Source organism: Haemorhous mexicanus, chromosome 4, assembly GCF_027477595.1.
Source record: "Haemorhous mexicanus isolate bHaeMex1 chromosome 4, bHaeMex1.pri, whole genome shotgun sequence".
Taxonomy (NCBI): domain Eukaryota; kingdom Metazoa; phylum Chordata; class Aves; order Passeriformes; family Fringillidae; genus Haemorhous; species Haemorhous mexicanus.
The window spans coordinates 29204146-29216374 of NC_082344.1; the positions used below are offsets into that span (position 1 = coordinate 29204146).

General features: G+C 37.2%; 1 protein-coding gene across 3 annotated transcripts in view; it reads right to left on the reverse strand.

Annotated features, from left to right (window-relative positions):
- Positions 1-12229, reverse strand: part of TBCK (TBC1 domain containing kinase) — an 87918-nt gene that overhangs the window by 17380 nt on the left and 58309 nt on the right. For all 3 annotated transcript variants that reach the window (XM_059844225.1, XM_059844223.1, XM_059844226.1), the window contains exon 23: positions 9605-9783. In XM_059844225.1, coding sequence (XP_059700208.1) covers positions 9605-9783 — 179 coding nt within the window. The remainder of the gene's footprint in view (positions 1-9604; positions 9784-12229) is intronic.

Here is a 12229-nt window from a genome sequence, read left to right on the forward strand (position 1 = left end):
AAATCCTTTAAGTTAGATTAGCTGCATCCAGAAAAAGTTCATGGCACTGATAGTCTCTTAGTAATTGTTCACAAATACCCAACAAGTTGTGAACAGGGTGTTGTATGCAAATGAGATTTTGATTTCAGCTACATTAAGTGGCAGATAGGCGCATCTCAGGACAGCTACTTGCAATATCCTGTTGAAGTTATCATCTGTAATTTTTTTTTGTTTTGTTTTAAACAATGAAGCATAATGATTATCAGAACCTAAAATTCCCATGCTAATGATACTCTATAGGGAGTACAGACAAGACAAATAGGAAAAAAAAAAAAAAAAGGCAGGATAACCACAGGGGAAAGCTTAAAAAACCCTTAAAAGCTTATCACATATATAAAAATGCTTGTTTCTTCCTTTCAACTATTTTCCTGCTGTGATCTGCTACTCTTTTCCAAAGCAGATATGGTACATACTTTCTAAAAAAACCCCACACTCTTTCTTAAAAAAGACAAAAGCTCTACTTTAAGCACAGTGCCAGAAGGTAGTTAAAGGTCCAGTTACAAACTTGTGTTTCCGCAATTGTGTATACTGACAACAACACTGAAATTGAGAACTGCTCATATACAGAGCACACTCATATACTTGCTGTCATTACTTAGCAAATAGAAAAATTATCAGAAAGACACTCACATTTTGACACACCCATGTAAGCACAAGTGTGCTAGGATACTCTGCTAGGGTACTGAGCTTACTAAAGTTGCTTCATCTGTTTTCCTGCAAAGAGAAACTTATTTTAGCATATTCTAACTACAAGCATGAATCTTGCTTGAGACTATTCAGCTATAAGCAACTGTTTGTCAGGGAAGGCTGCTTAAATCAGCAGGATGCCAACAGCAGAAAGAGTACCTAAGCTGAAGTCTGAAGTCTTCTTGTTGCCCAGAAGTTTCTCTGACAAAACATCTTACATTCTTTATTTTCAAAGTACTTTTCTCACCCCATTAATTTTCAAATAGACCTGGGAATTGGTAATCCATATGAATTTACTGCTCTTAATAAGAAAAAATAGGCATTAAGAACTTAATTTTTTTTTTAAATATTAGGAATTAAAGCTGCTTAACCATTCTCAATTTGGAAGCCAAGTTTCAGAAAGATTAAAGCACTCCAGAACACGAGGCTGGTACAATCAAAGCTCCTATCTCTTTTCCCATTAGCCTGTAATCTCTTACAGGCATTTCATCATGGCTATTAAATGAAGATATACACATTTTTTTGAGAAAATAGCCAAGGACCTTTAGTTCTGCTGAACCTGTATTTAACAGTCCCATCTGATAAACACAGAAGCTATAAAGGAACTTTCTATCCATGGAAAGGATGGCTTTATCTGAGTAGATGCAGGCTTTTTCCCCTTTGTCTTTGAAGCTGACAAAACTTAGTGCAGTTTATTTAATATACTAGGAACTTCAGCCTGGAAGTCAGTATAATTAAAATCTGATGTTCAAGCAAAATACTCTGTTCAAACTATCAAGGTTCCTCATGAAGGAACATGTTTCATGAAAGATGTCATTCCATATTTTTCAAACATATTTCTCAAATCAGTGTATGCATGTACACAGAAATAAGATGATGAAAACAATTTAGAAAAGCTTCTAAGATAATGGTTTAAACTCTCCACTTGCCCTCCCCACCATTTTTATTACTAGCAAAAGGTCATACAAAAAGGCTTCAGGTTTTTTTTTGATATTCAATTGTGACTGTTTATAAAGGAGGAACAGCCAAAATCCCAGATTTTAAGAGCTCTTCTACAATTTTCCAACACTTTAATGTCATTTTTCTCTACACAATCCCTCTAGCAAACTGATTCTTACACTTAGATTCAGTCCTCTGCACCCATCATATTTTGCTTCTCATATTTCCTAGTCAAGACCTTCCCTATGCTCCCTCTCTCCCTTCCTCCACTTCCTATTTAAGTTTGCTCCATTTTCATTTTGCAGGCTGTGCTCTTCCACCCCCTCCACCATCGTGACTCCCCCACAGAGCTCCCTACTTCAGAATCACACCTTGGGAAGTGCAAACAGCAACTTCCAGCCAAAAGTCAATCAGAAACATCCTCCAAAGGTCTGCACACAACTTTGTAGGCAGTCTACAAAAAATGGAAGTGAGCTCTGCTTGCCAAACCAGCTCATTATTAAGGAAACACAAGGAAAGGTCATCTCAATGGAATAACATAACTGAGTGAATAAACTGAGTCAGCAGGGCTGAAAGACACAATATTCCTCTGCATGCTGCAAACTCAGTTATTGCCCCTGATATGATGAGAAGGGTAAAAACTGCTCACCACTGCATGGAAGCATTTCAAAAGACAAAGCTGAGACATAATCCAGTTATGCCTGAAAATACTCACAGGATACCTTAATGTGCAATAAAACTTGAAGTAAAAGCAGGAGCAAGAATGATCTTGCCAGCCTTGAAAGCTTTCCATCAATGCCTCTTTTTTTCCCTCGTGATGGATGCTCAGTCCTTGACAAGAAATTGTATTCCTTTGATTTGAGAAAAATTATTAACAGTATCTTTAGGAAACAGTCAGAGATTGCCCTGACCTCTTTAAAAAAATACCAACAACCAACAGAGTTTAATAACACATCTCAATGCAAACTGCAACTGCTAGAGAAGTTTCCTTCATAATGTCATCATGTATCTCACTTGGTCAGAGGGCCTGGATTTAGACAATCTACCTTCTGTCATCTGTAGTTGCCGTTTATTCACATTCCTGTTTTCTGAACTGGCATTACCAAAGGCAGCACAGCTCTAGGACATTTTCAGTCATTTACCACTGTGAAGTCTGTCAAAACATGCTCTTCCTTAACTGGTGACTATTAAGAAGAGTACTGAATTTGAGTAATTGACAAAAATTTTGACAATGTGGTCGTCCACACAGCTACCTTGTAAGCTGTAAGTGCTTTTCACATAAATCTTGGATTCCTGCACCATTCCATCCACTTTAGAGACCTGGGCTCAAGCTTTGTTGAGCTACATGAAAATCATCATCAACAGAAACATTTATCCCCACAAGCCAAAAATGTCTTCATTCACATTTGCAGGATGGGCTCCATGACTAAACTTTGGTGCAAGCTCAACTTGACAGTATGGATTCTCTCTTCTAGTTACGCTGTCACACACATCTGATAATCAGGTTTTCCACTCCTAAGAATCTCAGAAGAGTAAATATATATACAGAGCTGTAGCACTTTTACTAGTAGCTTAAGATGGTGTTGACACCATCCCACAGGCAAGAGAGCTGCCTCCAGAAAGTCTTTTCTATCCTCCAACTGCACTTCCTAATAAAGTTAGATCATGATACTGCCTCCTGACTCAACTGAGAAAACATACAGCACCCAGCCTGCCTGAGGTGCACTAAGGAAGGAATGTGAGGAATTCTAAATTCAAGACTAGCTTAAGGCAGGCTCCTATAGAGATGTATGTTGAGAAAACAGGGTAGGACAGAAGACTGAGGAGTAGAGGGAAAAGGTACCTTAGGCTGATATAATACAGCTCTTCCCCACATCATGAAATTTGTGTTAATAACACAGTTACACAGCACTGTGCTCTAAGACCTAACTTTCACAGCAGCAGTGTATGGCACACACAGGAGTTGCTGCAAGCTGGAATTAGCCATGTACCTGTGCATTTTTGTGTGGGAGACTAACCACTAAGATCTTTCTGTCTACTTCTCCTCCAAAACTTGACTTCAAAAATTTCTCCCAAACTCTATTGCTTCTACGATTTGTGTGCACAAATTTGTGTGCTACAAGCACACAAATAAAAAATGTAACACCAAGTGGATAATTCCTCACTGCAGTATCTAATTGTGCTTATCAGAAGCTGAATGAAGCATTAAGCTATTTAGATCTGTGCTGATCCTAAAGCATATTCTAACACACTCAGTGGGTTATTCTGACTGCTACTTCTCTCCTAAAGTAAATTTACATAAACACTGCACTGCTATTCCATTTTCCCTTTTTTAGATGCAGGTCACTATTTTAAAAAAATAAAATATGGATTGTTTAACAAGGTATGAAATAAAACTGTCACTCAGGAAACTTGAGTTTGGCTTTGGTTGCCAAAATAACTTATTTCCACTATAGCCCTCCCTCTCTAAGATAAAGGGTCAGTTGTAAAATACATGAAAACAAACAAAATAACTGTGTCTTCAGTCAGCCAGCCAGATTTCAAATCAGGACCACTAAAGCTTGAAAAATTACTAAACCACGGAGGTGTGTAATTATTTCCCAATATTCTCCTAGAATCTGATTTTAAAACAATTTCTAATTTGGGAAAAAAATTTAAAAAGAACATTCCTACAAGATGCAGAGAGAAAGAACCAGCTAGATTTTTTTTTTTTTAATAATTAATTTTACTAATTACCCTTTCGCACTCTGCACATCTGTTAATCAGTTGTGGAATCCCAATTGTGGGAGGTCTAAAAGGTCAAACGCACCCAGCTTTCAACTTCAAAGTGAGTATAATCATAAAGGCTTATGCGGAAGGACTAGTGGACAATCAGTGAATCCAGAACCTGAGCCTAAGGCTGCAGAACAGAGTGCTCTGGCTGCTCCAACTGCCCCATATACATTCAAAGCAGATGAACACATCCCAGGGAGACCCTAAAACCAAGTCTGTGCAAAACAAGCTCAGAATCCTTAAGTATGATGGAGAGTGAGTGTCTCACAAACTATTACAGTCTCATATAAATAGTATCTAGATCATTACAAACATACTCCTTTAATTCTGCCTCAACTAAGCAGCACATTTGTTTCAATGAGTTTACATTCAACTTAAATAATTGCAATTTGTATTACAACTTAAAATAAACCATCCACAACATTCATTAGAAACTTTTGAATTAACATTTAACATAAATTATTTCCTAAGCCTTATATTTTGTATTTTATCCACTCTGGTAATTTAATGCTTCATCTTCTATAAGGAAAAAGTCTTAAAACTATAGAAAATAAATACAGATTTTCAAAACCAGTCAGAGTAGACAAGGTGCTAAATATGGCTTCCTTAAAATAATTTAATCTGCAGAACCAAAGCAGAGGTTTCCTCCACTCCCCACTTCCTGGTAGCTGCCTGCCTGGCTTATGAGTATCAAAAAAACCTTGAAAAACTAAGCAATAAACAGAGAATATTTTGAAGTTTGCAACAAATGCTAAAGAATTTGCTGGAATGTGATGGGCTTATGCCTAATTAAACAGCTATTTGTTTATTCACTCACAAGAGAGTGACATTAAAGTGCATTTTAACCAACTCTTCTAAAAAATGACAAATAACCCCAGCTTCTCACTCAAGCTGCTGGCAGCTACAACCAGAAGAACAGAAGCATCAAAGGCAAATGTGAAATAAATTAGAAGCATTAACTGAGATCCTGATCAGTTAATGCTTTGCACAATTTGAACTAAAGATAAATTTGAATAACAGCTTTCTGTTAAGTGTAAGAACAATGGAAGAGGAAAACAAAACCAAGATCCACACGAAACAAAAGACAAAAGAAACCTGAAATGGGTCAAGGCAGTCAGAAGACCCTTTAGGTAGAATATAAGTGACAGCCATTATGAACAGCATGAACATCACACAGACATTTCTTAGCTTGTACACTGAGACAAAAGCGTTGGAATCCACTACTGACCATGCTTCTTTCTGAAGAACAAGTGGATTTACACACCAGTTATTTAATGACTAAGTATAAACCTAGCCAATATAATTTTTATGGACAAATACTTCCTAGGTGAACACAGGAACTCAGAAGCAACTGAGTGCTGCTGTATGAAAAATAGGCCTGAATTTCCATCTGTTGGAAGTCTATCACACAAGCTATTCTTAATTACTGGCCAAGAAAAGTTATCTTCAGGAAAATTTGCTCATACTATTTATGATAAAACCATATCATAAATAAACCATAGTTTTTTGTATTTGTGTTGTTTGATCAAGCCATTAAGCCATGTTGCTGCTTAGGTATTTCTACAACATCAAAACCAAAAACCTAAAACTGTTGGCATTTAAAGCACTGCAAGGATCAATAATCATCTGGTAGACTTTTCTCCAGTTGAATGCTTTTATTCCTCAACACCTCTGAGGAACTCCTACCCTTGCAAAGAGAATCAGGAGTAGAGGAAGGCAAAGCTGTAATTGTATCAGTCTCTGGATTACTGTGAGTTCACCTGCCCCATGTGAGCAGATACTGATAGAGAAGCTGCAACATTTTCTCCTTTTTATTTAGAATCATGGAAGTAGCTGGAAAGAGTGTATGTCGACCATATCTATAATAATGGAGACACAGACACAGCAGAAAATTGTTATATTGCAGTGTTACTTCTCTCTGTGACTCCTGCACATTCAGGAAAAAAACTTCAGGAGTTTCCAGGGTATGAAAGTGAGTTTCAGGAAGAGTAAGAAGAAAAAAACATCAACCATGTACTGGTAAAGAAAAGTTACAGACACAAAATTGAGTAGATTGTAATGTAAATTCAGTATTTAATGTAAATTCAGAATGTAAAGGGTTTTTTCTGTTGTTATTTTTGACATTTTATCTTTCTCAAAATAAACAATGCAACCCCACTTAAGATGCACATTCATTCTCTCTGAAACTATTTCCTCCTTGAGATTTTATCTCAGTTGAAATATGCTTACTGGCTGAAAGAGTGAAAGATTAAACAACACACAAGTCCAAGAGGAAAAAAGAGGGCACCCAAGTCTACTTAGAAAGTTGCAAATAGATGTCACTGAAATAAAAACTAAGCAATGCTAGTGATAAAAAGCAGTTTTGTTTTACTGACTGCTGATTTAGGGAGAAAAATGCACACCCAGAGGGGAAATACTTGTCCTGTTATTATTAACCAAAGCACAGTAACATGCAGATACACACAAATATTTGAGCTGCCAATAAAAAGCACTCAAGAAACAAACTGAAGCAGTGTAGAAAAAAAATACAAATAGAGAGGTAAGAGACAGCTGGTGTTTACAATTAAAAACACTAAACATTTAATGCTTCAAGAAGTCGTAAATTACCTTCAGAAGCAAACCCACAACTTTCTTCACAAAGAATTGTTTTGTATCCTACCCACTTTCAAATACAGAGGTGACTCACAAATAGAAAACTGGAGATAGAAATGTAGTGTAAAGTCCTTGTCCAAAGAATGACCAACTAAATAGGTAAGGAAACAGAAAAGTTATTTTTTTAAGAGCTAAACTGCACAGTAAGGACACAATGGTGTTTTAGAAAATCCATTAAAGGATACTGTGTGTACTAAAGACTGAACTTAGATTTCACCCCTTTCAAGTAGATAAAAAGTTTCCCCATGGCAGCAAACACCAGTAGAGGACATGTTTAAAGAAAGAGATAATTCCAGGATTAAGGTTAAAAAAAAAACCCTAAAAAAAAACAAACCACACCACCTTTGTGTGTAAACAGTGCATTTCACTAATAATTTCAATTTAGTTTTTATCAATATTGCTCTATTCCCTGAGAAGTGTTATTTTATGAAGACATCCAAAAGTACTGTCACAAGTGAGAGGCAGCTCATTATGGACTCATGTTACACAGGAATTTCCAAGCCTGGTCTATGGCCCCTGACTGAATCATAACATACTCGACTTGCATCTATCTGTCTCAAAATCTGACACAAAATAAATACAACACATGAGAGCAAACAATACATTTGCAGACTATAATTTAAGATATGAATAGTCTTTCTTGTATCCAAGAGATTAGTTTCCTCTTTGCTAACATATTTCTGTATAGATCCCTGAATCTGTACAGCTCTCTTTCATATGATGAGCTAAAAAACCAAAATACAGCAGTTACCAAAAGATTCAGTGTACTTGTGCTTCAAAAGATGTTAAACCTTCAGCTGCACTGCAGTAAATGAAGAGGTCTTTGCTGTTAGACAGAACTAGAAATGAAAGAGAAGTCAAGAGAAGTTCTAGTATTTATTTATCTACTCTTTAACATACCAAAAACATTTGCTTAATTTCTTGGAACTTATGGGATGGATGAGGCTAATTACTGGCTTTATAAACAAATACAACTTCTGGTATGAAAACAAAAACACTATCAGGAAAGAAACACCCAAAACATTTCTCAGAAAATGGGAGAACACTGAAAGAAACTTGCTTGATCTGAAATAAGGATTTTTCTCTCTGTTACAATTACAAATGTTTTTACTACTCATTTCAGTAGACCAGGGCTGCTTTCTCCCATCTCCCTCTTGGCTATATCCAAGTTCTTTGACTCTTGCTTTTACACATACATAAAGGCACACGCAAATGCTTAGAAATCAGAAGACTTGTTTTTTTTACTCTTTTGTCATAATATTCAGAAAAACTAGCACATACACAAAGTCATTTTCACTGGTAGCACTGTCAGACATCTGATCAGACTGCCAAGAGAGACTGAATACTTTCCTTGGAAGTTACTTTGACCTGACAGATCAAAGCCCTGGGCACCCCCACCTGAATTCTGTATTGGACACATTTTCTGCAGGAATTTGTACCAGATGACCTTAGGAAGTTCTATCTGAATTACTCTATGAAAGTGCAGCCCTTGGCTCCTTCAGAAAGCCTCTCTACACATCTCCAGAGAAGCACAGCAGCAGTTGTGCTGGCTACAAGTCCTGGATGACAACAACGAGTATTCCCCTGGAATTTCATTTTTCTTGACCACTGCCTTTCTAGATCCACCTACTGTTTCTTAAATCCTGTAAGACCTTTCAAGTTTCCTTTTGTTCTTCATTTGCAAGTCTGCACTTGCAGTCCTGGACTTTTAGCTAAGGCTTCCAGAAATTACAACAGAAATAAAATAAAAACTACAGTAAAAACTAAGAAAATGACTGAATATCAAGTTCCAATTTAAGGACTAAAAAAGATTCACAAGTAAAGATTCATGTGAATAACAACAACACTTTCTAGTTGCGTAGTAGTTAGGAAAAACAAATGGAAAGACTAACACCTAATGCAATCCACCAAACAGACATAGCAGGTCTATATATACTTCCCAGATTATTGGAACGCTCATGAATGAAATGATTGTAGGAAAATGTGGAACGAGAAAAACCCCAGCAAAATAAAATTAAATTTTTAAGAGATTAGCTAGATTTATACTGTTAAGAGGAAGGAAAGGAATAATTTCAAATCACCAGTATTTAGATAATGCAACTGTCAAGAGAAACAGCCATTAGACTCTACTAGAGAGAGAGGAGAAAAATAATTTTGCTAACTGTGTATCTATTTAATGCAGATATTCTCTTAGTTACTAGTTACTCTTTGCCAAGATAAAACCAGGCATAACTCACCAACTAAACTCTCAGAGTAACTTGCGGCACAACCTTTACCTGACATGTCAAGATGGAAAAAGCAGCCAGAGCTGCCTGTTACCTATTCTCACTGGCACACTGCTCTCTTTACTGCTTTTCTCCTGTGATAAAGCCTGCTTGTAGCTCTGCAGGCGAGCCATGGACATCGGTGTTTTGCTGTAAGAGAACTGAAGGAGCAGGAGTTGGGAGAGGCAGGAGAAACACACAATCTGAATGATCTGAACAATGCTCCCTGCTCCAGATCCCAGGCTGCTTACGAGGTCACTGCGAGGAGCCTCCTGGTAGTCAGCAGAGAAGCAGGACAGGGCAGAGCTCCTGGCGCCGCTGCCGTCGGCGGGCGGCCGCGGGGGCTGCGCGTACTGCCGGAACGTGGCGCTCTTGGGAGTCCAGCGGAACAGGTTGATCGACTCGCGAACGCACCGCTCGATGTCGATCTCTGCAAGGGATTGCAAGGAAAAGCAAGAAATTCAAGAGCAAAATATCAGCAAAGCCAAGTAACCCAGCTATGACACTGCTAAATATACATACACCCATCTATACCTTTGTCTGTCTCTCTGTCCTCTGCTCAAAGGAAATGTAGATTTCAAAAGCATTTTCCCATTCAAAAAGAAAAACACTCCAAGTTTTTTTATTAAAAACTAGCAAAGACATTTTAAGAATTAATTTGATCTGTTTAAGGGAAGTGTATCAAAACTTTAACCAATGCAAAGTCAGGACAATAATTCAAACCTAGTCGTTTTAAGACATTTTGAAGTCTTTACAAGTCAAACTAGTGACTATTCGATGTAAATTTGTGCAGTTCATGAAAAGCAGATTTCATACAGTGTACAGATATCAGGATTTCTGGATCAACTAAGTGTCTTATTTGTGAGTTAAATCCTACTAACAGCCAGATTGAAAGCTTTCATCTACTGAATTTTGCATGGCCTGCCATTTTGACAAAGCTACATGTTATCTGTTTGCTGAAAAGCAGGGGTTTTCAACATTAATTTGAGCTTGATTGAAAACATAATGGATTGTTTCAGGGATTTTAGAGAATTTTTTTTAAACAAACAAAAAAACAAACAACACAGTCCCAAACCCAACCAGACATTCCCAGCAAAATGTCCTAGCTGAAAAAGTGAAGTGCCATTGGGATAATATATTACACAACTTGAAAGGAAAACTGACACCTATCAAATGAGAAGCATCCTAAAATAAGATGTGGTCAATTAAAAAGCAGGAGGCTACACTGAAACAGGTATGAAAAAGCATAAAAAGTAAACCTGCTGGAAATACATTTTTTGCAACACTAAGCATCCTGCCTGTATATATTTTCCAACAAGATGCAACATAAAAGCCATTTACTCTTTTACCACTATAAAAGGACTAGTTTTGCACCTCCTGTATGCGGTCTCGTGAAGAGCAAAAATGATCCTATCTTGCATTTCATGACAATACTGATGTAGTGTGACAGACAAACAGCAGGGACATCAGCACTTTTAGTGTATGTACCAAGATATTGTATGCTTCATTACAACAGCCAAAATTTAGATTAAAGGATCAGCTTCTATGAAGAAAACAGAGGCATTGTAGCCAGGCTTTATCTGCAGATCTCAAACAGATTTGATGCACTTCCATCAATCACTCATTGCCATCAGCGGATTTGATGCCTTGTCATCAATCTGGGAACTACTCCAGAAATCTCAGTCATTAGCAGGGTGGTGAGCAGAAGAAGCTGAATTTGAAGCTTGGGGCAGAATAATCCAGTTGGATGAGATTACTGACTGTTTAAAATCTGGAAGATGTGATCGATTACTCTCCCAGTCAAAAAGCTTTCCGTATTCAGGTAGGATACAATCTGCAGCAGATGCTTTAATTCCATTCATGACAGGATGCTTATGTGCTATCTTGCTTCTAACATTCTGAAAAGTCTGAGAGTAGAGCTGTGGCTTACTCAATTTTAATTCTAGCTCTAAAAACCTCTTTGTGGATGCATGAAAGTAAATCACAATTTTCCTTGACAATATCAGGTTCCCTAGGTGCTTGGGATAATAGGTGTCACAAATAAATGGACTATATGATGTCTCAACAGTAGCTAACAATTTCTCATTTCAACTATACCGTAATAGAAGGCCGTTACTCAGCATCATTCCCAATGAAAGCACACACAACTGGAGAATTTCACACAATTTCCTAATTCAGGTAAAGAGAGGAGATGCCTTCCACTGGTTATTTTCCCTCAAGCTCAGAAAACACCCAAAAGCACCATCATTACAGTTGCACTTTCTTCTACATTTCTGAAAACTCATTTTATTTACAAAAAGCTGAGAATTTCAGTTCAAGACTGTAGTACATTTATAGTGGGGCTGTAGTTTCCTTTTTTGTTTTGTTTTTTTTGGTTTTATTTGTAAAGAGACTGCTGTAATTGAGTTATAAGACCCATTTCCTGAGATTCTTAGCTAAGGAAACATTAGTAGTACTTCTGTAATAAATGATATGAATGCAGAATTCAGATAGAAAAAAAAAAATCTGAACAACAATAATTAACAGCATGAGAATAGCATGAGAAACATTTGGCTGTGAGAGGGCATAATAGCCAACATATATCTGAAATTGAAAACAGAACTGGGGGATGGAATAGGAACACTGTTTGCAGTAAAGCTATGAAAAAGCTGAAAGGAGAAATTGTTTCAGTGTTAAACACTGAAACCGGTCAAAATATTTTTCCTAGAAAAAAAGCTCTGTAATTTCAAAAGAAATCAATTTCAGAGAACTGGAAAAAAGGCTTGGCCACTGGAACAGGCTTCCCAGGGGAGTGGTAACAGCACCAAAGTTGATAGAGTTCAAGGAGCATTTGGACAATACTCTCAGGCACATGGTGTGACTTTTGGGATATCCTG